The 25,019-nt window shown below is 42.2% G+C and overlaps 1 protein-coding gene across 1 annotated transcript; it reads right to left on the bottom strand.

Moving 5' to 3' along the window:
* Positions 1-852: 852 nt before the first annotated feature.
* On the bottom strand, positions 853-24,952 carry TPMT (thiopurine S-methyltransferase). The gene is made up of 9 exons (XM_043590736.1): positions 24,857-24,952; positions 19,889-20,072; positions 18,559-18,651; positions 13,935-14,067; positions 12,655-12,707; positions 11,748-11,822; positions 5,738-5,823; positions 2,898-2,942; positions 853-2,277 (listed from the first exon to the last, which is right to left on the bottom strand). The coding sequence occupies exons 2-9, from the start codon at positions 20,026-20,028 to the stop codon at positions 2,165-2,167; spliced, it is 738 nt and encodes a 245-aa protein (XP_043446671.1). The 5' UTR covers positions 20,029-20,072; positions 24,857-24,952; the 3' UTR covers positions 853-2,164.
* Between the last annotated feature and the right edge of the window lie 67 nt (positions 24,953-25,019).

Here is a 25,019-nt window from a genome sequence, read left to right as displayed (position 1 = left end):
CCGTGTGCAGCTGGGTTTCAGGACACCCAGAACACCTGGGGCCTCTCTCCAGCTCCCATCTCTGCTTCGCTTTTGCAGATCAGCAGTCTCTGGTTCTCATACCTGCATGATGGAATGTGGCCACTCCACAGTTCTTGGGGTCACAGTTCACTTAGATACTCTAAGTATCTAACTTGCTTTTCTTGCCACAGTCCTAAAAATCCCTGAAGAGAACCAGATTGGCCCCATTCAGGTCAGTTGTCCATCCCTGGTTCATTCCGCCAGCTACAGGGGTGGAGTCAGGTAGGCATGGCCTCTGGAAGCCCACACTCGGGACTGGGGCAGGTCTCAGAGAAGCAAGGACCACTGTGAGCCAGCAGACTCCAAATCAATAGCCTGATAAGTACTAGAATAAGACTGCCCGAGAGCATCTAGGGTAGCAGTTGCTACATGGAGCAAAACATGTGGGGAGGTCAATTCTGAAGTCCAAGTAAGTTTTCAGTGTTCTGCCTATGACATATTTCAGGGGAGAGTATCTATAGATTTCATCAATACTGAAGGGGTTTATAAACTTCTGCATTAACACCCTTTAATCCTGCATATACACACGTACTGTCACACACGGAATCACACAATTTACTTTTTATAATATACACTATCCTATTAGCATGAGCTGACCACTCCAAATCATTTAGGTATTAGGTTGTATGGTCAGGGAGGAAAGTCTGACTTAACAAAGTGCGGTTGCATATGAAAAACTGAGAGGCTTTGAATCATAATGAACAGCCAGGAATCCAACCCTAAAATACACTGTGTTCGTAAGAGTTATCATTTAAATAAGATTAAATTAAAAGAAACAAAAAACTGCCAAACTCAGAGAAAAATCTTCTTTTATTTTCACAGTTTGAGAAAAATGTCCTTTTCCATGTAAGTTGGCTTATTTAATAAATTTTAAAATATGCTTAATTTTTTTATTAAAAAAGTTTTTTTTTTTAACGTTTATTTATTTTTGAGACAGAGAGAGACAGAGCATGAACAGGGGAGGGTCAGAGAGAGGGAGACACAGGATCCGAAACAGGCTCCAGGCTCTGAGCGGTCAGCACAGAGCCCGATGCGGGGCTCGAACTCACAGACCGCGAGATCATGACCTGAGCCGAAGTCGGATGCTTAACCAACTGAGCCACCCAGACGCCCCAAAATATGCTTAATTTTTTTTAATGTTTACTTATTTTTGACAGAGAGAGAGAGAGCACGAGTTGGGGAGGGGCAGAGAGAGAGCAAGACACAGAATCTGAAGGAGGCTCCAGGCTCCTAGCTGGCAACACAGAGCCCGACGTGGGGCTCGAACCCACAGACTACGAGATCATGACCTGAGCCAAGTCGGACATTCAACCGACAGCCACCCAGGCGCCCCATAAACTATGCTTCTTGATTCTGTTATATATATAAAATTGTAGAAGGAGAAAAAAAATGTGAAAAGGGCTGCTAGGATTGAGGATAATATGAGGGCTTTCAGTAAAGCTACATTTCATAGAATTTCTTGGGCCACTATTTTTTACCTTGAACCCTATTAAAGTGTTACATGGCCTCAATGGTTCTAAATTTTCATAAAGAGGGTCAATTTTTAGAAAACTCTGGAAACAATTCAATTGCTCTAAAATAATCTATATATCCTTATTCTATTTAAGCTAACATGCATTGCATTTATTTTATTTAAAAATTACTTGTTATTTTTAATTTTACGTTTATAGAATTATTTTTTAATTTTAATTAATTTATATTTTTAAAGATTTTATTTTTAAGTAATCTCCACGCCCAATGTGGGGCTCAAATTTACAACCCCAAGATCAAGAGTTGTGTGCTCCACTGACTGAGCAGCAGGTACTCCTTTAAAACTTTTAATTTTTAAAATTATATAAGACATGCCGATTGTAAAAAGTTCTTGTAATTTCTAAGCAAAACGGGTATATTCTTTCACCATCCCATCACACTCTCCTGTATAGCTACTTTACCAGCTTATTTATATGACTTTTTTCTATAAAGTTATACATATTTCTGAGCAAAGCTCTGTTATGTGATTTGTGAACAATTTTTTCTCAAGAGTCATCCAGTATATTTTCGTGCCTTAGCATAACTATCAATTGCCCAAAAACATGTTGATATTACTTGTTTTTACTGGTCTCATTTACTTTTCCGTAAGTAGATACAACTTTTCAACAATGTAGTCAATTCCCCAACTTTTATGTCGTTCTTCAAAAACATCAACCTTCTCAAGGCAATGAATGTTGCATGTTGAACCTGAAACAAGAAAGGGGAATGAGTTTCTAAGTTGATGAAGAATGCGACAGGGAATCTTCTAAAAACACATCAAATGATTTAAAAGAAGTACTGAAGATGTTTCTTTGCCTTTGAATGACAATGGGGAAGTGCTAAGAGCAAACTCTGGACTCTGAATCACCATCACTACTTACAACTCCTAAGACCTAAATTAAACATACCATCTCTCTGAAAGAATTCAATGCCTTTCACATAACACGCCGCTTAGCTAAAAAGGCATATCACAGAGATCTGTCCCTTTTCTAGGATAAAATAGTCTTCAATAAAGTGGTTTGACTTTGATTTTATACACTTCTAGACACTAATTTGGGGCGCCTGGGTGGCTCAGTGGGTGAAGCGTCTGACTCTTAATTTTGGCTCAGGTCATGATCACACAGTTGTGAGATGGAGCCCCACATCGGGCTCTGTGCTGACGACCCAGAGCCTGCTTGGGATTCTCTCTTTGCCTGTCGCTCTCTGCCCCTCCCTCTGCTCGCATGCTCTCACAAAATAAATAAATAAATATTTAAAAAATTGCTAGACACTAATAGTTACCAGGTCAAAACAGAGAATTGATTTTATTTAAAATATAAGTAACTTACCAAACAAGTTTTTAATTTCAGCATCTGGAACATAAAACGGTGGGCCTAGGTGAAAGAGAAACATGGTGAAGAATAATTTCCATAGATCTAATTCTAAAGAGAAATTCTCAAGGCCCGCTTCTCAGTCTGCTTCCAGTGACCTAGGTACACTCATTCTATACACAACATAATTTCCCTTACATATTAACACCCAGTGCTCATCACTACGAGTGTACTCCTTACTCCCTACCACCAATTAAACCCCTTCCCCCACCCCCCCCCCATCCAACAACCCTCAGTTTGTTCTCTATAGTTAAGAGTCTGTTTCCTGGCTTGCCTCTCTCTTTTTTTTGCCCCATATGTTCATCTGTTTTGTTTCTTAAATTCACATATAAGTGAAATCATATGGTATTTATCTTTCTCTTACTGACTTATTTCACTTAGCATAATACTCTCTGGCTCCATCCATGTTGATGCAAATGGCAAGATTTCATTCTTTTTTACGGCTGATTAATATTCCATGTGTGTATGTGTATGCCACATCTTCTTTATCCATTCATTAGTCAATGAACACTTGGGCTATTTCTGTAATTTGGCTGTTGTTGATAATGCTGCTATAAACAACACCGTGCACGTATCCCTTCGAATCTGTATTTTTGTATCCTTTGGGTAAATACCTAGTTGTGCAATTGCTGGATGACAGGGCTATTTTTAGTTTTTTAAGGAACCTCCATACTCTTTTCCAGAGTGGCTGCACCACTCTCATCAACAGTGCAAGAGGGTTCCCCTTCCTCTGCATCCTCGCTGACACCAGTTGTTTCTTTTTATCAATTTTAGCCATTTCTGACAGGTGTGAGGTGATATCGCATTGTGGTTTTGACTTGTATTTCTCTGATGAAGAGTGATGTTGAGCACCTTTTCATGTGTCTGTTGGCCATCTGGGTGTCTTTGGCAAAGTGTCTATTCATGTCTTCTGCCCATTTCTTTATTGGATTATACGTATTTTGGGTGTTAAGTTGTATCAGTTCTTTATATATTTTGTATACTAACGTTTTATCCAGTAGGTCATTTGCAAATATTTTCTCCCATTCCATAAGCAGCCTTTTGGTTTTGTTGATTGTTTCCTTCTCTGTGGTCCAGTTTCATTCTTTTTTTTTTTTTTTAATTTTTTTTTTCAACGTTTATTTATTTTTGGGACAGAGAGAGACAGAGCATGAACGGGGGAGGGACAGAGAGAGAGGGAGACACAGAATCGGAAACAGGCTCCAGGCTCCGAGCCATCAGCCCAGAGCCTGACGTGGGGCTCGAACTCACGGACCGCGAGATCGTGACCTGGCTGAAGTCAGACGCTTAACCGACTGCGCCACCCAGGCGCCCCCAGTTTCATTCTTTTGCATCCTGTCGTCCGGTTTTCGGGACTTGGGAACTTTTAAATCAGAATGAAGCTGAGGAACAAATTCCTTAGTGTTTACTTCATCTTCTGAGTATTGATTTTCCTTGACTCCAACACTCACTCACACTGTACACATCCCTTCCACTTTGCTGCAGGCCATTTACTTTTAAGGAAATTGAGCTGCTGCCCCTTTCTGAGGTGTTGTGAGTCCCACCCTCAGATAGAGCCTGTGGTGTTCTGTGCCCAGAGGCCTGGCCTTAAGCCTCCTATTCAGGAATGGAATTTATTTATTTAAAAAAAAATTTTTTTTTTTCAACGTTTTTTATTTATTTTTGGGACAGAGAGAAACAGAGCATGAACGGGGGAGGGGCAGAGAGAGAGGGAGACACAGCATCAGAAACAGGCTCCAGGCTCCGAGCCATCAGCCCAGAGCCTGACGCGGGGCTCGAACTCACGGACCGTGAGATCGTGACCTGGCTGAAGTCGGATGCTTAACTGACTGCGCCACCCAGGCACCCCAGGAATGGAATTTAAATCAGATTAGTAGCAATGAGGTCTGTCTCCAATAATTTCTATTTCTATCTGATTGTTCCAGACTTAATTATGGACCCTAGGTCTCATTTTTTACGTTATTATTATTTTTTTACGTTTATTTATTTTTGAGAGACAGAGCACAATTGGGGGAGGGGCAGAGAGAGAGAATGAGACACAGAATCTGAAGCAGGTTCCAGGCTCTGATCTGTCAGCACAGAGGCCGATGCGGGGCTCGAGCTCACAAATCATGAGATCATGACCTGAGCCAAAGTCGGATGCTTAACTGACTGAGCCACCCAGGCGCCCCCCAGGTCTCATTTTTTAAATGAGGTTTTAAGATCTGATTTACTCAAATAGAAAAAAATACTAGCATATGTAAATATTTATAAAACGTCACACTTAAAACATTACTTTTCTGAGTTTAAAACAAAGATTGTTATTCAAGAGTGCAATAAATTATAAAATTTTAGAAATTAAAAAATATAGTTTAGAGATTTTTCTGCACACCTCCGACCCCCACCCCGTATCCTCATCCTGCCCATCTTCCTGTGAGGATGTGTCTGGGCCCCTAACCCATCCCTACCACCAGGGATGACCCACATATGCTCTACCCAAAGCAGGGCAACCAATCTCTCTTCCTTCTACTCCAGAGCTCATGAGATTTCTTTTACATTAGGGCCATCCATTCCTCCTCTCCTCTACAGTCTGAGCTGTGAATGGCAAACAAAATGGAATATGAGCGAGAAAACTTGTGGGAAGTGGAAAAAAACATTTACTGTTTCCATTAGCCCAAAGCAGACTTTTCTTCATGTATAAAAGACAGTATTCTTCCTGTGATCTAAATCAGGAGCATATAATGCTATCCATGTCATAGAATTAAATCAGGAAAAGAGGCAACATCTTTGAAAAAAAGAAAAACAACAAAAAACTTTACCTGGATGTTTAGTGGGATCATAAGAAAGAACAGCCAAGAGGTAGCGAAACCCTTTCCTCGTTAGGGACAGCATTATATCTGTATAGCTAAAAAGAACACAGCAAAGTAAGGTGTTACATTTCTCTTGTTTTTTTTTCAAGTTTATTTATTTATTTTGAGAGAGAGAGAGAGAGAGAGAGAGAATGAATCAGCAGGCGAGAGGCAGAGAGAGAGAGGGAGAGAGAATCCCAAGCAGGCTCTGAACTGTCAGCACAGAGCCCAATGCGGGGCTCGATCCCATGAACCATGAGATCATGACCTGAGCCAAAATCCAGAGTCAGACACTCAACTGACTGAGCCACATTTCTCTACAAAGGCAAAGCCTGCAGGCGGGTGAGAGGCAGGGAGGGAAATCAGGTTCACTTTCACCTACATTACTGAGTTAAATTCTTGTAAGGACTATCTGCAGTCGATTCACATTCTAAATGTCAGAAACCGGGTCTGCAAATTACGTCACCCACCTAAGCTGGGAAACAGTGAAGCTAGGAATCAAAAGGAGGCCGGCTTCCAGGGCTCACCGGATCAGAAGATGTCACATAGAAGTGAGCAGAGGCTCTTTCTGGCCTGATGGGGTACTCGGAGGCCTGTTGACTTGGAACACATACTACGGAAGCACGGTCAGCTCTGGGGCAGGGCCTCCCAGACCAGCTGGGTGTCAGTCACCTGAGCACTTGCTGAAAAAAAGGATGCTTGCACTCCATCCTTGGAGCCTGATCCGGTAGGGGTGGGGCTAGTGGGGGCCGGGAAGGCTGTAGTTTAACAATATTCCAGGTGACTGGGTCCTCTCCAGGGGCATATATGTAAGACTGTGTACAAGACAAGACAATCCCTTTCCTCTACTGAGTTGGAGAGGGACAAGACTCACAAAGAGGCAAAAATTTAAGGGAGGGTGAAATCAGAGCCCTGCAGGTACAGCATGAATGATGGGTGCTATGGGCACAGTCCTTGCCATACGTGTCCCACCCGGGGAGCAGGGGATGCCACTACCCAGCCGCATCTGGTCGGTTCAGAAAGGGGGCCTGACTCGGACGGGCCCTATCGGCAGAGTGACCCCAGTACAGCATGCTGAGTTGGGCCATCACGTGACTGCACTGGGGACCGGAATCGAGACACCCAAAAAGGAGGTGCTGGTTAGCTGTCGTCATTGTACAGAAAGCTGGAGCTTTGGGGGGCTGTGCTGGGGTGCTGGTGGTTGTGGGAAGTCAGACATGTGGGAGCAGAAATGGAGGAAGCAGAGGAAGCTGAGGTCAGGTTAGGCGCACAGAGGAGACGGGCACAGGGAGGTAGAGACACTGTGAGGGACAGGCACACAGAGACAGACTGTGCAGCTCTGAGAGAGGCCCCCTGACTCTTGGTACAGCGGTTTCTACTGGGCTTGGATATACTGTAATCCCTGTGCACAGTTCTGGGAGTATCTGGGGAGGGAATCAGCATGGGGATTAGGAGCATGCACTTTGCCAGGTGTGTGAGTATGAAGCCCAGTTCCTGCACTTAGTGGCTAGGAAAGCTTGACAAGCTCTCAATCTCCCTATGCCTCAGTTTTGTCCTCAGTAAAATGGGGATAAGACTAGTAACTGACTCGGGGTTTTCCGAGTAGTCAGTGAGTTTATACACATGAAATGCTTGGAACATTGCCTGGGGTGTGGTAAGCACCCAGGTTAGCTTCCGTTATTCTCTTTAGTAGACTCCCCCAGTTAGGGCTGGCTTGAGTGGGTTGTTATGTCCTTGTAAGAGAAAGCATGGGACCAAAGCAAACTTTCTTCTTTTAAAATTTTTTAAGGTTTTTATTTATTTTTGAGACAGAGAGAGAGAGAGAGAGAGAGAGAGAGAAAGAGAGACAAAGAGAGAGAGAGAAAGCGAGCAGGGCAGAGAGAGGGAGACACAGAATCCGAAGCAGGCTCCAGGCTCCTAGCTGTCAGCACAGAGCCCGACGTGGGGCTCAAACTCACAAACTGAGATCATGACCTGAGCCCAAGTCGGACACTTAACTGAGCTACCCATGTGCCCCACTAACAGATCTTTACTTAACTTTCTGATTCTTGGTCTTAAGAAGGAAGAATTAACTTGTCATCCCCAAGAAGGGGATCAGTCAGACTGGTTTGGCAGGGTTTCTTAGGACTGACACACTTCATTCCTTTTGGAATGTGGACTTTCTCAGCTACTTTCAAGAAATTCAGAAAAATGAGAGAGAGGTACACCCCGCTGATTCATGTTAGGCAGGAGACCTGGGAGCAGCCAACATCTCAGGACTTGCCTGTATACGGTCAAAGCAGAAAGATGACCAGTTTAATGACAAGAATGAGATAAGGTATTAACATGTTAAGTACCAGGACCAAGATAAAGAAAAAGATCTTTCTATTGGCTTAAAGTAAGTTGTTATTCTGGTAAGAGAGGCCAACATGTTCTCAGGTGTACTTGGAGCTGTGATCTCTCTCTCTCTCTCTCTCTCTCTCTCACACACACACACACACACACACACACACACACACACACAAACACACACACGGCTGGGCTCGGAGGAAAGACAGCAGGGGAATCAGGGAACCCAAGCTAGGACTGGATTCCCTACTCAAGATTTCTAGATGGGGATCTCACTATTCTTTATTAACCATGAAATAACAGTCCAGAGGCCACTTAGACGGTCTTTATATCTAGCACAGAGGAGGTGATAGTGGCTGGAAACAGTGTATTTTCTTTGCTCTGCATCTAGTTTGCTTTCATCTTACAAGTATTTATTAAGCTCCCACTATGTGCTAAATATATACTCTGCCAGCCAGCGGGAAAATAACACAATGTGCCTCATCTGTGCCCTCATAGTGAGCTCTGTGACTCCCAGTTCGCTCCCCACTGCCTTATGGATTTTAACCACACAAACCAAAGCCCCGAGAAGGACTAACCTCAAAGAGGATGAACATCCTCAGGGCATAGGAAACACCTACAAAGGCAGATGCTTAGCAGAATCGGGGTCAGTATACATATGTGGTGTATTATAAACAAAGAGGCTTCATGTGGTACTTTAAGTTGATAAAGCACACTGATGTCCCACAAGAAATGCAATGCAAACACTGGAATGAGATGCAGATGTTTGAGAGAAAGAACAGAGCTAGGAATATAAAAACGGTGAGGGCAAATACCATGTATGATTTTTTCTGTGATTTCCCTATATATATTTAGAACACAGTAGGAACTCTGTTTATTTGTTGAATAACTGAATGACAGTAAAAGAATTGATGTGCTTAGTAAAGACCAAGGGTAAGAGATAGGTAGCCACAAGCAAATGCTAACGATGGTCCCTTAGGGAATGACAACTTTTAGGTATATGAGGAAGGGGAAGGTTCCAGAAAAGAGGTGAAGGAGAAGGAGTGGCAAAGAAAGAGAGAGAACAGAAGCGAGAATTATCACCTAATGGGGCACCTGGGTGGCTCAATTGGTTCATGCCATGATTTCACAGTGCGTGAGTTCAAGCCCTGCATCGGGCTCTGTGCTGACAGCTCAGAACCTCAAGCCTGCTTCAGATTCTGTGTTTCCCTCTCTCTCTGCCCCTCCCTCAGTCATGCTCTGTCTCTGTAAATAAACATTATCACTGAAGGAAAATATATGTTAAGAAAATGTGGCATGGTGGGGGGGCTGGCTGGCTCAGTCAGTGGAGCATGTGACTCTTGATCTCGAGATTGTGAGTTTGAACCCCATGATGGGTATAGAGATTACTTGAAAATAAAATCTTTGCAGTTACGTGGATGGAACTGGAGGGTATTATCCTAAGTGAAATTAGTCAGAGAAAGACAAATATCATATGACCTCACTCATATGAGGACTTTAAGAGACAAAACAGAGGCACATAAGGGAAGGGAAGCAAAAATAATATAAAAACAGGGAGGGGGACAAAACCTCACAGGCTTTTAACTATGGAGAACAAACAGAGGACTACTGGAGGAGGTGTGGGAGGGGGGGTGGGCTAAATGGGTAAGGGGCACTAAGGAATCTACTCCTGAAATCATTGTTGCACTAGATGCTAACTAATTTGGATGTAAATTAAAAAAAAATTAATAAAAAAATAAATAATTTAAAAAAAAAGAAAACATGGCATGGTCTACTTAAAGAAGATTAGGTTTGGGGCGCCTGGGTGGCTCAGTCAGTTAAACGTCCGACTTCGGCTCAGGTCATGATCTCACGGTCCGTGAGTTCGAGCCCCGCGTCGGGCTCTGTGCTGACCACTCAGAGCCTGGAGCCTGTTTCGGATTCTGTGTCTCCCTCTCTCTCTGACTCTCCGCTGTTCATGCTCTGTCTCTCTCTGTCTCAAAAATAAATAAACGTTAAAAAAAATTAAAAAAAAAAAGTAGATTAGGTTTGGCAATAAGCCTTACTCCTGAAACAATTTCTTTAAAATAAATTATTTTGGGGTGCCTGGGTGGCTCAGTCGGTTAAGCAGCTGACTTCGGCTCAGGTCATGATCTCGCGGTCTGTGAGTTCGAGCCCCGCGTCGGGCTCTGTGCTGAAAGCTCAGAGCCTGGAGCCTGTTTCAGATTCTGTGTCTCCCTCTTTCTGACCCTCCCCTGTTCATGCTCTGTCTCTCTCTGTCTCAAAAATAAATAAACGTTAAAAAAAATTTTTTTTAATAAATTATTTTATTTCTCTGATGTGCATGCAATCCTAGTCTGCCTCTAGGGGCACCTGGGGGGGCTCGGTCAGTTGGGTGTTCGACTCTTGATTTCAGCTAGGGTTGTGATCTCGTGGCTCCTGGAACCCAGCCCTGGCACGGGGCTTCCTGTTGACAGAGCCTGCTTGGGATTCTCTCTCTCCTTCTCTCTCTGCCCCTCCTCTCTTTACGCTCTGTCTCTCTCAAAATAAATAAACTTAAAAAAAAAAAAGAGTCTGCCTTTATAGGACTAAATAATTCAACATTTATATGCTATCTCCAAGTAAGCATGTGAATGATATTTGAATTGGAAAGTATATAGGAGAGGCCATTACATAGTGTACTTTCTCATATTTTATTTTCTAATAAGACGAGGTGTGATAAGAATGGTCAATAACAAAATCTCTGACATAATAGCAGCTAATATTTAGCAGTTATGGAGAGCAGACAGGCACTTCCCACATATGTCTTTCCTTTTAATCCCACAAGCACCCTTGCAGATAGAATAACGTAGGGATCATGAGCGTGGGCTTTGACCAAACTCCCTTGGTCAGAATTTCAATTCTGTTGTGTTTTAGCTGCCTAACTTTGCCCAAGCAACTTAATCTCTTTGTTTGTTTTTTTAATTTTTTGTAATGTTTATTTTTTTCCATTTTTGAGAGAGAGAGAGAGAGCGAGAGCGAGCAAGCGAGCATGAGTGGGGGAGGGGCAGAGAGAGGGAGACACAGAATCCGAAGCAGGCTCCGGGCCCCAAGCTGTCAGCACAGAGCCTGATGCGGGGTTTGAACCCACAAACTGTGAGATCATGACCTGAGCTGAAGTCGGTTGCTTAACCGACAGAGCCACCCAGGCGCCCCAAGCAAGTTAATCTCTTTGGCCATAATCTCATCTGTAAAATGGGAATAATGGTAGCATATACCCCACAGGGTTGTTTGGTAGATTCCAAGTGTTGATAGAACGTTTCCAGCAATGGCTGGCGCAGCAAGTGCCAGACAGCGGCCACCTGGTGATGTCAGTGGAGGTGGACAGGGTGGTGTCAGCAGGTGAGCTGCTGTTGTGCAGAGTAAACTGAAACCTGGTGAAGGTGAATCCTTTGATCAAGGCAACACAGCTCAGAAGGGACAGTGTCACAAGCCTTGTCCCAGGTCTGCATGGCCAAATCCTACCCTTTCACACAAAGGGGGTTTTGGACGTAGGTCTTCTGATGCCGGACACAGTAAGCTATTTCAAAATAGTAAAAGTCTAATTTTCTGGAGCTCAGAAAAAGTACAGCGTATTAAATTAAGAAGGCCAAAAAGGAAACGCCAACATAATTAAAGAAACCAAATTACTAACCATTTACGATCGCCTGGGTTAACAGCAACTAATGCTCCTCTATCCCAGATCCTGTCGAATTTGCCAATGTTCACTCTGTCAGGAAGGAAAAGAAAGAATACAACAGCTTAAATAAGAAAAATCAAATCTTGAACAAGATGAACAGCGCCCCCCGTGGTGCATGCTGGTATCTCGCCGGCTGTTAAGGATCTCCTGTCTGCTTTTTCAGAGCCTCCAGGGACTGTTGATGCGGGTACGGGGAGCTCCTTCCAGTCGTAGGGGCGGGTGGCAGGAGCCTCCCCCTTCCACTCTGACCTGGGAGCACGAAGGAGGCCCCGAGAACTATGTGTGACAACAAATATCCGGGACTTTCCGGAGATGGGATGTCACCACCTTTTGCACTTCGAAATTCCTTTCTGTTACAGACCAGGTGTGAAGCAGAGACATTGTCTTGCTCTCCCTTCCTTTTCCCCTACCTGCCTAGAGTTGTAAGACTGTTTTCCATGTTCTGGAAGCTATCCAGGGACAAAGATGATCAAGTGTGCAGACACATAGGCTGTAGCAAAAAGAACGGCAGAGCACAGATTTAAATCAATGCTACTGCAAGTAAACGGGAGGAATACAAAGACCTTCCCCCACCCAGTGCTGCCTGGCAAGCACTCAAGTTACTAAAGGTGCAGAGGTGCTGGGGCGCCTGGGTGGCTCAGTGGGTTGAGCGTCTGACTTTGGCTCAGGTCATGATCTCACGGTTCACGAGTTCAAGCCCCGCATCGGGCTCTGTGCTGACAGCTCGGAGCCTGGAGTGTGTGCTTCAGATTCTGTGTCTCCCTCTCTCTCTGACCCTCCCCTGTTCATGCTCTCCCAAAAGTAAATAAACATTAAAAAAGAAATTTAGAAAAAAAAGTGCAGAGGTGGTATTCGGTCCTACCTGGGAAGATCAAAAAGGTTGCAACAGTACAGTGAAATGTTCCCTGAAGAACTCTGAAATGAAAGTCAAGGAAAAAAAAAAATTGGTTTAGTTAGGAGATAACTGAATGGTGAAGGAAGACAAGAGGGGCAAAGTAAAAGTGGTAGGGAGAGAATATGTAGTGAAACAAGAATGTGGGGAGCCTGGGTGGCTCAGTCAGTTGGATGTCTGTCTGCCTTTGGCTTGGGTCATGATCTCACAGTTCCTGAGTATAAGCCCTATATCAGGCTCACTGCTGTCAGTATAGAGCCTGCTTCAGATCCGCTGTCCCCTTCTCTCTCTCTGCCCCTCCCCCATTCTCCCTCTCCCCCTTTCCCTCTGCTCCCCCCCCCCAAAGTAAATAAACATTAAAAAAAACCATGAAGAATGTGGGGCTCCTGGGTGGCTCCGTGAGTTAAGCATCCAACTCTTGATTTCGGCTCAGGTCATGATCTCAGGGTTTGTGGGACTGAACCCCTCATTGGGCTCTGCACTTATAGTGTAAAGCCTGCTTGGGACTCTCTCCCCACCACCCTTCCCCTGCTTGTGCTCAAGCTCTCTCTCTCTCTCAATAAATAAATAAACATTAAAAAAATAAACATGAGGGGCACCTGGGTGGCTCAGTTGGTTAAGTGACTGACTTCAGCTCAGGTCATGATCTCATAGCTCGTGAGTTCGAGCCCTGTGTTGGGCTCTGTGCCAACAGCTCAGAGCCTGGAACCTGCTTTGGACTCTGTGTCTCCCTCTCTCTCTGTCCCTCCCCCACTCACACTCTGTGTCTCTCTCTCTCTCTCTCTCTCTCAGAAATAAACATTAAAAAATAATAAACATGAAGAATGGAATTGTACTGCAAATAATTTTTTTAATGGTGCTTTTGTTTGTTTTTTTTAATTTTTCTTTCAACGTTTATTTATTTTTTGGGACAGAGAGAGACAGAGCATGAACGGGGGAGGGGCAGAGAGAGAGGGAGACACAGAATCGGAAACAGGCTCCAGGCTCCGAGCCATCAGCCCAGAGCCTGACGTGGGGCTCGAACTCACGGACCGGACCGCGAGATCGTGACCTGGCTGAAGTCGGACGCTTAACCGACTGCGCCACCCAGGCGCCCCAAGCCCTAGTTCTTTAAACACTATAGTGTCCTGGTGAATCTGATAAAATGGGGTCACGTGACATGTGTACAGTAACTTAACTTTCTCTAAGAGAAAACTTTTCCTGGGGGTGGGGCGGTACGGAAATACTTATTTACCAAAAACAAAATATACCTTGAATACTTTGGCTCCAGGAATTTCCATGATGGGCTCTTCTGAGTAAGAAAGATTCTGCTCTGTAAAAAATTCCCGAATCCCAAGCTCACTGATTTCCACACCCACTACACAGTGTCCTCGGTCCGCAAACCTGCATGAAATCATGTTATTCACACTTAAAATTTTTATTTCGGATACATTACTAAATAAAAGAGCATATGCCAATAAACATTCAGTTCCCTTAATTTTAAGGGATTAGCACAAACTCAGGTTCACAGGGTTTCACAGAACTTGTAGGGAAGTGCATCCATGTATTCTCAAGCTTAGCGGTACCTGGAATTCTGAAAAATTGATTTACATGACCTTAGGAAAAAATTAAAAATTTGAAAACCTATACCTTAAAACATTGGTCTGTTACAAATGGATCTGATTAGAAGAGTTTCTTATTTAAAAGCATTCTGTGGATTAGAAATGCTTTTTAATTTCTCTAAATTAGCCCTGTCCATTAAAACTTTCTGTGATGACAGAGGGGTCTGTACCTGTATTGTCCAAACCACTGGCCACTAAGCACATTGGCTACTGGGCATTGGAGATGTGGCTAGTGTGATTTAAATTCAAATCGTCACACGTGGCTAAGAGCCATGGTACTGGGCACAGGGCTCTATGACATTAGCGTCCATTTCTATAATCTTACAACTTCCATTTACTTACCATCAACACTATCCAGAAACGTACCGAATTGCCATATACAAATAACTAGTGTTTTCCTTCTAAGTTGTGTAATTACAGAATTTACAGCTGTGGGATCTTGACTCCGGGGGAAACAGCCCTAGTAGCACAAATATCTAGGCACAGTACTGATTCATGTCAAATTAAACAAACACATACAGTCAGTTCTGCTATAATGCAACATAGGCATCCCTAAAAATCACTGTGCAATGCAAAATTATGCAATAAAAATTGAAAGGCTTATGGGGAAAGTGGGGGTTGGGGCACAAATAAAAAAACTTTGTCACAGTGGAACATTATTCAGCCATTTGGCACGGAGCCTGCTTGGGATTCTCTCTCTGCCCTTCCCCTGCTCATGCTGTCTCTGCCTCTCTTAAAAATAAATAAATAAACTTAAAAAAAAAAATGACATCTTGCCATTTGTGACTACATGAATGGACCTTAAGGGCATTGTGTTAAATGAATTAAGTTTAACAGAGAAAAACAAATACAGTATGGCCTCACTTATATGTAGAATCTAAAAAAAAGAAAGAAAAAAAGGCTCATAGATTCAGGGAACAGATAGGTGGTTGCCAGAGGCAGGGGCAGAGTGTAGTCGAAATGAGTGAAAGGGTCAAAATTCCCAGTTAGAAAATAAGTAAGCCATGGGGATGTAATGCACAGCATGTTATACAGTATTATAGTTAATGCCATACTGAATATTTGAAAGTTGCTGAAAGAGTGGATCTTAAAAGTCCTCATCACAAGAAAAAAAAATTCTCCCACTATGTATGGTGAGGGATGTTAACTACACTTATTGTGGAGATCATTTTGCAATATATACGAATATCAAATCATTATACACCTAAAACTAATGCCATGTTATATGTCAATCAGACCTTAATTTTTTTTTTTTGGAAAGCTGTTACACATTTGCCATAACTTAACTCTGTGACTCCGGATTTTCTCAAAAATATACAGTGAAAATTTAGAAACAAACTGCATAAATAATACATAAGAAAAAAAACAACAATTCTCGTTGGTGCCACATTATTAAAAAGAAGACAAACAGAGGGTGCCTGGCCGTCTCAGTCAGTAGAGCATGTGACTCTTGACCGTGGGGTTGTGAGTTTGAGCCCCACGTTGGGTGTAGAGATTTCCTAAAAAATAAATAACATCTTACCAAAAAAGAGAAAAAAAGAAGAAAGACGGGAACCTGATAGAAACGGTGGCACAGTTTTACGTCTGTTATATGGTTACAAAATATATAAATACTAGCGTGTGGCAAGGTGACATTGAGAAAGACCTGAAGCTTACTCTTAGAAGTGAATGTTGGAAGGGAGGCAACTTGTAAGTTATTGTGCACTGATTGAATGGGGGTGACTGGAAAGTTCTAACAACAGCTGTGGATAGGAGTGGCTCACAGCACACAGGTGAACTGAGGTGTCGGGGAACTGTGTGGGGTGTGTGCATGGGTGTGTTTTGTCCCTTCACACACAGCTGCCTGTAGTTTTCTGCTCTTCCTTCACGTTTCTTGTAGATGAAATTGCACGTAAGTGAAGGTGAAATTTACGTCACGCTCAAATCGTCCCCTGATTTATCAGTGGAGTTAGAGTGAAAACAGCATTTTTGAAACGAGGTATAGCAGAACGGATTGTACCTATCGTCCACACAAGACTACCACTTTCAATGAGGTCAGAGTGTGAACTGTTTTACAGCCCTAAAATAAACATATGAATAACTGGTCTTTCATATTTCCTCCTAAATTCATAAGTTAATATACAGGGAATATTTTATTTTATTATTTATTTATATATTAAACAATTGAAAAAAAAAAGTTTTTTTACTTTTATTAAGTAGGTTCCATGACCAATGTGGGCTTGGACTCACCACCCTGAGATCAAGAGGTGCATGCTCTACTAACTGAGCCAGAGAATTCCCAGGTGTCTCCAGGGAATTTTTTTTTTTTTTTTTAATTCTTCCTACAAAGTTATCCAAACTGGCTGTGAAGATTTTTATTTATATTTGACATATGGAAAACAAAATATAGCCTATTATAGACTGGCATAGGCTGGATTATATTGGAATATACCATCCTTAAAAAAACCTAAGAAAATGTCTTAAACATTTTAATACTTTTGGGCCTCGCCTCATAGTTATCTATTCACATCTGGTATCTGTACAGACCCTAATACATAAATTAGATACATAAATGAAAAATCTTCTAATATAATAACTTACAATTCTAACAGCTTAGTTGTGGTATTTTTTTAAAATGTTTATTTATTTATTTTGGGGGGGGTGTGTGCTAACATGAGTGGGGGGAGGGGCAGAGAGAGAAGAGGACGGAATCCCAAGCAGGCTCCGCGAGGTCAGTGCAGAACCCCACATGGGGCTTGAACTCACGGACCGTGAGATCATGACCTGAGCCAAGATCAAGAGTCAGATGCTTAACCGACTGAGCCACCCAGGCGCCCCAGTTCTGGTATTTTTGTTACACATGACTTTGGATCCAAATATCTGACAATCACATTTAATTGTCTATTTACTCATTCCATTTCCTAATCTTGTCTCAAAACCTCTGCTAGTGCTAGATGGTTAGTACTTAACCACAGGGCAATAAGACCGTCTGTTTCTAGAGTTAATGCTTTCTTGTAAGGAGTTTCCAAAGCAACTCTTCTGGTTTAGTGAGTTGGTTGGGGATATGTCTAGTAATACAGTTTAAATATTCTCAATGTCATGGCCACACTAGAATCGTAAGCCATGTCAGCCATGTCACAGGTGCTCAGCTACTACAAGTTGAGCCTGTGGGTGTGCTGGCTGCAAGAACGCCACATCTGTACTTGAAAATCAGCTCCAAACGCATTCATGTTTTGTGGGTCAGCCACCTACATTTTTATAGGAAATGGAGCGTCTTCAAGCACTAAATTTTTCATTTACTAATCTTTTTAATACTTTAAAATTTTCTTTCCTGCCTAATGATCAAAATTCTCAACATTCAAGGTTATAAATTAAAAAAAAATTTTTTTTAATGTTTATTTTTGAGAGGGAGAGAGCAGAGTGTAAGCAGGGGAGGGGCAGAGAAAGAGGGAGACATAGAATCCGAAGTAGGCTCCAGGCTCTGAGCTGTCAGCGCAGAACCCGACCTGGGGCTCGAACCCACAAACCATGAGACCGTGACCTGAGCTGAAGTCAGACACTCAACCGACTGAGCCACCCAGGCACCCCTCAAGGTAATAAATTAATGGTACTTTTTAGCAGGTCTGTGCATGATTACCCCAACTGAGTCATATATAGAAGACGATTGCCAGGTTTGTGATTTTAGGATAATCTACAGTAATAGTGGCTTGCTAATTAAAGTGAGTTCTCTCCACAGAGAATTACTTACAAGAAATACTTTCCTCATCAACAGTTTTGTAACAATGATTCTTGACAACAATTGCCTATGTGCTTGTAGTGGGAGGGGAGAGCTGAGTTGAACCGTGGGCTACATGTTTTATTGCCCAAGAGTTGTAATTTGTTTTGAATTTTTCTGACCACCTCCAATCAAACTACCTAAAATTAACTCAGCCAAATTCCTAAACCACCTACAAAAATGAAACTGCACAAAGATGTCACAGACCTAAGAGAAAAGGCTAGCCGCCTGCACGCCTTGAGACCCCACCACTGGTTCCAAATTATAATTATATTTATAGGATTATAAATAAATGATAATTTTTCTTAGAAACCCAATAAAGAAAGGCCACACCTCTGTTTCTGCTGTGTCTTACTGAGAATATTATCTCTACGAACCCAGCAGTAATAATCTACCAAAAATAAAGGATCCCTGTATATTTCCTGAGAGTGGAGCTCTTAAATCTGTATCTTTTAAAATATTCACCTAAAGTATTTGTCATCAAGTCAAGAAAGTGTGTTAATGCTCATCTGCTCTTACCATTTCATCTCAACTGCTTTTCCACAAAGAGGAAAAAATACTCTCAGAACATTCTCGCCTTTAAGGAAAGTATCCAAATGTTTCTTTAATAATCTGGGGAGAAAAAAAAAAAGATTTGTTTTCTTTAGCCTAATACACAGAGGAAAGGATTACAATCACATGATGCTAAGTACTTTTCATGCACTATCTCATTTAATATCCCCTACAACTTTACAAAATAGGTAACATTCATTATTACACTCTCCAGTTTACATAAGAAGAAAAAGAAGGTTAAATAACTTGCTTAGTCAATAGCTAGTAAGTCATCTGACATCTGACTTAACCCTGGAACTTTCCTCATTTGTAATTAAAAGTTATTTTTCATGGTTGATAGGTTTTAAAAATTCTTTATTAATTCCCCAATGTATGCGTGTGTGTGTGTGTGTGTGTGTGTGTGTGTGAGTGAGAGAGTGAGAGTGAGAGAGAGAGAGAGAGAGAGATGGGGAGCCGCTGGACCCACTGAATTTTTCAACATTCATTTTATGAGAAGCTATCTAAATGTGTACTCACATCTTAGACTCTGGAAAGTTTAATTCTGTAGTTAATTCCCTCTGTAGAGATGTGGCTCTTCTAAGGCCACCCACATGACAAAGATAACCCATATAATGGCTCTGGGAAGATGCCCCAACTACCACTCAGTGTGAAAATACAGTGATAGTGATGATGATGATGATGATGATGATGATGATGATGATGTCGTCATCCCCTGGGAAGTCAGAGTAGCTGCCTAGAACAAGTCTGACCACTTTACTTAGCACTGGCCCATGATACATTGCTACTGCTTCAAAGCTTACCACTACTAACACATTGCTCAGCATCCTATTTCATGTATTAACTTTTCTCAGCTACTTTTCCTACATACAGGAAGAAAAAGTATTATATAGATAACACTTTACATTTGAACACACGCTATTGGAAAGCAAAGTCAGAACATCACCACCTTTCAGTATAAAGAGATACACGCGTTAATGTGGGTATCTGCCATATATATATAAATATGTATGACCAACATACAGATGCTACAGGGGCTTAAAAAAAGACATATTTCATAAATCTCAGATGCCTTCAATTGTAAGACACCATTATCTATACCCCCTGGGAAGAGCTAACATTGCTGATAAACCTAAGACATGCCAGAGATGTGCTGTATTTCAGAGATGATAAAAGGTGAAAAACTAAAAACGTACACTTTATAATCAGTCATATATTGTGTACTTATATTATTATTTCTATTTCCAAAGTCAGTTTCTGATGGAGCATTTCTCTGTTATATATACCAAACATTTCTTACTGATGTCCTTGTTCTTGATGAAATCCAATTTTGCCGTCCACCCACTTTTCTCGCCATTCTTCCAGAGTTAGTACTCGGTTTTTCTGTACCTCGGTATCGGGGTACTCTTTAACATCAATTAAAGTGCTTGTATCATCCATAGTTTCATGCACACCTTTGCCTTACAAATAGATGCCTTAAATGCCTGCAAGGAAAATATTCACAGTGTTGTAATTTAAGGGCATCGCAATTCTATCGATAAATGAAATAAAAACCCATTATCCTTATTCTCTGTCTCTCTCTCTCTCTCTCTCTGCCCCTCCCCTACTCACAAGCACATGGCAGTGTTCTCTCTCTCAAAATAAACTTAAAAAAAGAAAACCTATTATCGTTAGCAATATGGCTTTTAAAAATATTTCAACATCCAAGGAAAAGCCATCCAAAAGATTAGTTCTCAGTGAGCCTAATTGTAGAAGCATACCTCATATTGCTTATTAGGAAGGATCTTTAAATAAACTGAATTACATCTTTAAAAAAATGCTTATTTATTTTTGAGAGAGAGAGAGAGAGAGAGAGAGAGAGAGAGAGAGAGAGAATGCATGCAACCACATGCATGCAGGGGAGGGACAGAGGTAGAGAGAGAGAGAATCCCAAGTAGGCTCTGCACTGTCAGCACAGAGCCAGATGCAGGGCTCAAACCCATGAAACATGAGATCATGACCTAAGCCCAAACTGGGAGCTGGATGCTTAATCAACTAAGCTATCCAGATGCCCCAATAGACATGGCCTATTTTTGATCAAACATTTGGAGTACACATTATTATGAGTAGTTAAATACTATTCACAGCTGAACCACATAGTATTCTATGATTACTTTTCTGTACAACTTTTTATTTTCTAGTTAATAGCTGTCTTACTTTTTCATTTATATAAAATCCCTATGTACCTGTTACTAGTTCAACTCTAAGCTCTACCAATTGTCCCAATCTCCTATCAGTACACTCTCAATCTCTTATCAGATATTCTACCAATAGCATCATCTTGGAGGGGACTCTCTGGGAGCCTTCTGGCCTGGATGTTCCCTGTTCCCACTGCATAGCTAGCAATCTGGGATCACTCTTGTTCATCACCCTGAAGATCTCCTTCTCTTTTAATGATTCCCTTTCTTTTACTCTTTTTTTGGTTATTCACCCAAAAGGGTGAAGCACAACTTTCAACAGCTTTCTAAGAAAGGGTGCACAGGAGAAAAGGTTTTTGTGATTCTGCATGTACGACATGTCTTCATACTATTCCAGATCCTTGATGTATAGTTTTGCTGGGTATAGAATTCTTGGTTAGAAATCTTTTCCTCTCACAATTTTGAAAAAAGTAGTTCCATTGTCTTCTAGCTTCCAGGGGTATTGCTTAAGTTCAAAGACATTCTGATCCTGATATTTTCCAGAAGGTCAATGTTTTACTCTCTCTCAAGGCTCTTCTTTGACCCTAGTTTTTCTGATTTCATAATTCTGTGCCTTCTTTTGAATCTGCTTTCAACAATTTGGCTGAGTTTTTTAATCTGGAAATGTCATATCCCTCAATGCTGGAAACATTCTTGAATTATTCAGATAATAATTTATGTCCCTCTTTTGTTTCTCTTTCTCTTTCTCAGACCTCTTTTATTTGGCCGTAGAGCCTCCTGACCTAGTATTGTAAATTTCTAGTATTTTTGTTCCCATTTTCCAGCTGTTCATCTTTTTGCTCTATTTTCTGAGAGACTGCCTTAATTTTTATCCTTCTACCTTTCTATTTAGTTTTTAAACGAAATTTTTTATTTGGTTTTTCTTTCCTGCTATCAAGTCTTTAATTTTCAAGAGCTCATTTTTTGTTTCTGATGTTCTTTTTATATTACTTTGTTATTTTATATATAGAATAGATGTAATATTTTCTCTTATTTATCTGCATAGTCTGCTGCTTATGAGTCACTTTTTCTGTTTTTTTTGTCTTCTGTCTTTCCAACTAGTGACTTTCCTTAAATGCCTAGCAATTCTTTTTATCTGCTCATATTTAAGAGCAGTACCAAAAAGCTGATTAGATGTTTAAGTATGTGGGTGGGTTCACTGACTGTAAGCTGCACCTTAAGGATGATGTGAGTGGATTTCATTTGGAAACCTAGATGTCACTACCTTTGTCTTCTTTTGACTGGGCAGACTTTCCATAGATGGATCTCTCAGTCCCTGTGATAAGGATCAAGTTCTTGGAAGCCATGGTTCTATACTCACATAAGAAAAGGACAGAAGTGAGAGGGCCCCAGCATTCAGTTTGCTTGTGTTCAATTAATCTCCATTCTCAATATGGCACTCAAATCCCCAACTGTGTATTTGTATCTCCCTAGTCCAGAGACTCCTTACCTTCTGCAGGGAATAAACTCCCCAAGTCTGCTGGTGTGGCAAGAGACAGACACCTTGTTGCAGGGAGTTGGTAAAGGGATCTGGAGATTTAGCCCTTTCTGAACCAGAATTTCAAGTAATGCTCCTAGTTTCAACCACACCCTTCCACGTCCCAGAGGAACCTGGTGCTGCTAATTCCTGAGCATCTGGGGGATTCTATAATGCGAATGGGGTTGCTTATTGGCTTTCCCCAACACTGGTTTATAGCTTAGCTTTCTTGAGGGGTGTGTGCTGGCTCAGCTGGTAGAACATGTGACTCTTGATCTTAGGGTCATGAGATCAAGGGTCATGAGTTCAAGCCCCATGTTGGGCATGGAGCTTACTTTAAAAAAAAAAAAAAAAAGAATTTAGCTTTCCTCAGCCTGCAAAATCCTTTACCACTTGTCCATCTGCAGTTTTATAGTTTTTGTCTCACCTGTCCTCCCTACCCTATTGCTGTTTTGGTGGGGTTTTAGGAAGGCGCAAAGTTAGATATGTGGGTTTGATATCCCATCTCTATTCCATAAGTTGGTGTTTTCAAATAATTTTTCTTGCAGTTTCTTTTTTGCATGGGAAAAGGCACACAATGGAACTGGGGGGGAAAAAAGACACTTAAATATAACTGCAAGGCCCTCTGAACATATGAGGAAAATGCCTGTCCTTTCAATGTGAACGTTGTTATACTAAGGACAATGTAACACCAATAATTCTAACATTCTAACATAATTATTTGAATCATTAGTGAAACTATTTTAGTTTGGAGTATACTCACATGCTACTGTTAGTGGGTTTAATTTAATGATTTATCAATGAGAATAGTAAACACCACATAAGAGCAGGTGTTTCTGGAAAAGTTCCCTTTACTGCAAAGTTTGGTTCTAGTGTGCTTAGGATTTAAGGAGAAGGCACCTCCCTTGCAACTGGGAACATAAATTCACTTCTCAGCCAACATTTGTTAACAAATGCTTTTGCAAGGTCCTGCTGATGTCAGGAGGTGACTTTCAGTTTTCTGAGAGGTTGGGGGAAGTATCTGATTACATTGGGTACAGAAAAGCAAAAAGAGGAGCAGTGTTGCCATCTACATTTTCAGCAAGAAACTCTGGAACCTCAGCTTGAGCTCTCATAAAGCAGTTGTCTATTTAAAACAAAAAGGAAACAGAATTTTATCATAAAACCAGGGCAATCTGGATTGTACACTTCTATTCCTTTCACACAAACTTGAAACAAAAGTTAACATCATGTATATAACTTAACCACCTCTTAGCTGTTCTAAGAGCATCTCAGTGGATACTTGCCCACGTGCTTTTTTAGAGAAATAAAACGTTTCTTTTTATAACAAGATAAAAGTGTGAATTATAGGGTTGCCTGGGTGACTCAGTCAGTTAAGCATCCAGAGTCTTGATTTTGGGTTAGGTCTTGATCTCTCTGTCGTGAGAGTCCCTGGGGGGGGGGGGGGGGCGGTCTGTGTGCTGGGTGTGGAGCCTGCTTAAGATTCTCTCCCTCTACCCCTCCCCCACGTGCCCAGGTATGCTCTCTCAAAAAATTTAAAAAAAAAAAAATTTTTTTTTAACGTTTATTTATTTTTGAGACAGAGACAGAGCATGAACCGGGAGGGTCAGAGAGAGAGGGAGACCCAGAATCTGAAACAGGCTCCAGGCTCCGAGCAGTCAGCACAGAGCCCGACGCGGGGCTGGAACTCATGGACCGCAAGATCATGACCTGAGCCGAAGTCGGCTGCTCAACCAACTGAGCCACCCAGGCACCCCTCAAAAATTTTTTTAAGAAAAGTGCAAATTATTACAGTCAGGAAAGGCAAAATTCACAATTACTCCTACCCATACACAGAAACAGATGTGCTAGTTTGGCCCCCAAGTCCTCCGTGGGTGGACTCTCAAGTCTGGTTTCCTCTCTAACCTCTTCAAAAAAAAATGTTTCTACTTTCGATTTATTTTTATTTATTATTTTTACAGAGAGAGCTCGCATATGAGCAGGGGAGAGGGGGCAGAGGCGGAGAGAATCTTAAGCAGGCTCCAGGCTCCTGAGCCGGATGCCAGGTTTCATCTCACAACCCTGGGATCATGACTTGAGCGCTAATCAAAAGTGGGCCACTCAACCCACTGAACCACACGGGCGCCCCCTAGATTTATTTTTAAATGTTGCTAAGTTGAAGAATAACTTCTCTAAGGTGCAAAATTTGAAGAGTATGGCTCTTAAAACATGCATACAACTGTATAACAGCCTTGGAGCAAGACAAAATCTTTACGGCACCCCAGTTCCCACCCCTCACCCCTGCCCTCGCCCCCAGAGCATCACTGACCATTAAACGAGTATTTCTCTTTTCTTAAAAACTACTAATAGCGGACGATGCTTTAGGGGCACTTTAAATCCTGGGCTCAGAAAGGTCATTCACGGCGCGACCTCGTTATTCCCAGATCCCACTCTGCTTCCTGATCCCGTTTCAGGGCGTACATTGCTGGGCTGCCCACGGTCGTCAGGATGCCCCATTCCGGAATCCGACCACAGGCTCGCACCCAGCAAGGCTAGCCATTTCTCCCGCACCCTCTCCGCGCGCAACAGAGCCTACCTCGCGCGCAGCTCGCAACAGGGACCCCGCGGCTGGCTCCCGCGCCGCCTCGCGCCCGAAGGGCCGGGACTCCGCGCCCCGCCCCCGGGCCCGCCCCCTCCCCGGAGTCCAGACCCCGCCCCCCGCCCCAGGCGCCCCGGCTTGCGCAGCGGCGGAAATGGCC

Source organism: Prionailurus bengalensis, chromosome B2 (genome assembly GCF_016509475.1).
Source record: "Prionailurus bengalensis isolate Pbe53 chromosome B2, Fcat_Pben_1.1_paternal_pri, whole genome shotgun sequence".
Classification (NCBI taxonomy): Eukaryota; Metazoa; Chordata; class Mammalia; order Carnivora; family Felidae; genus Prionailurus; species Prionailurus bengalensis.
The sequence above is the reverse complement of the archived record's forward strand: the minus strand, read 5'-3'. Positions and strand labels throughout refer to the sequence as shown.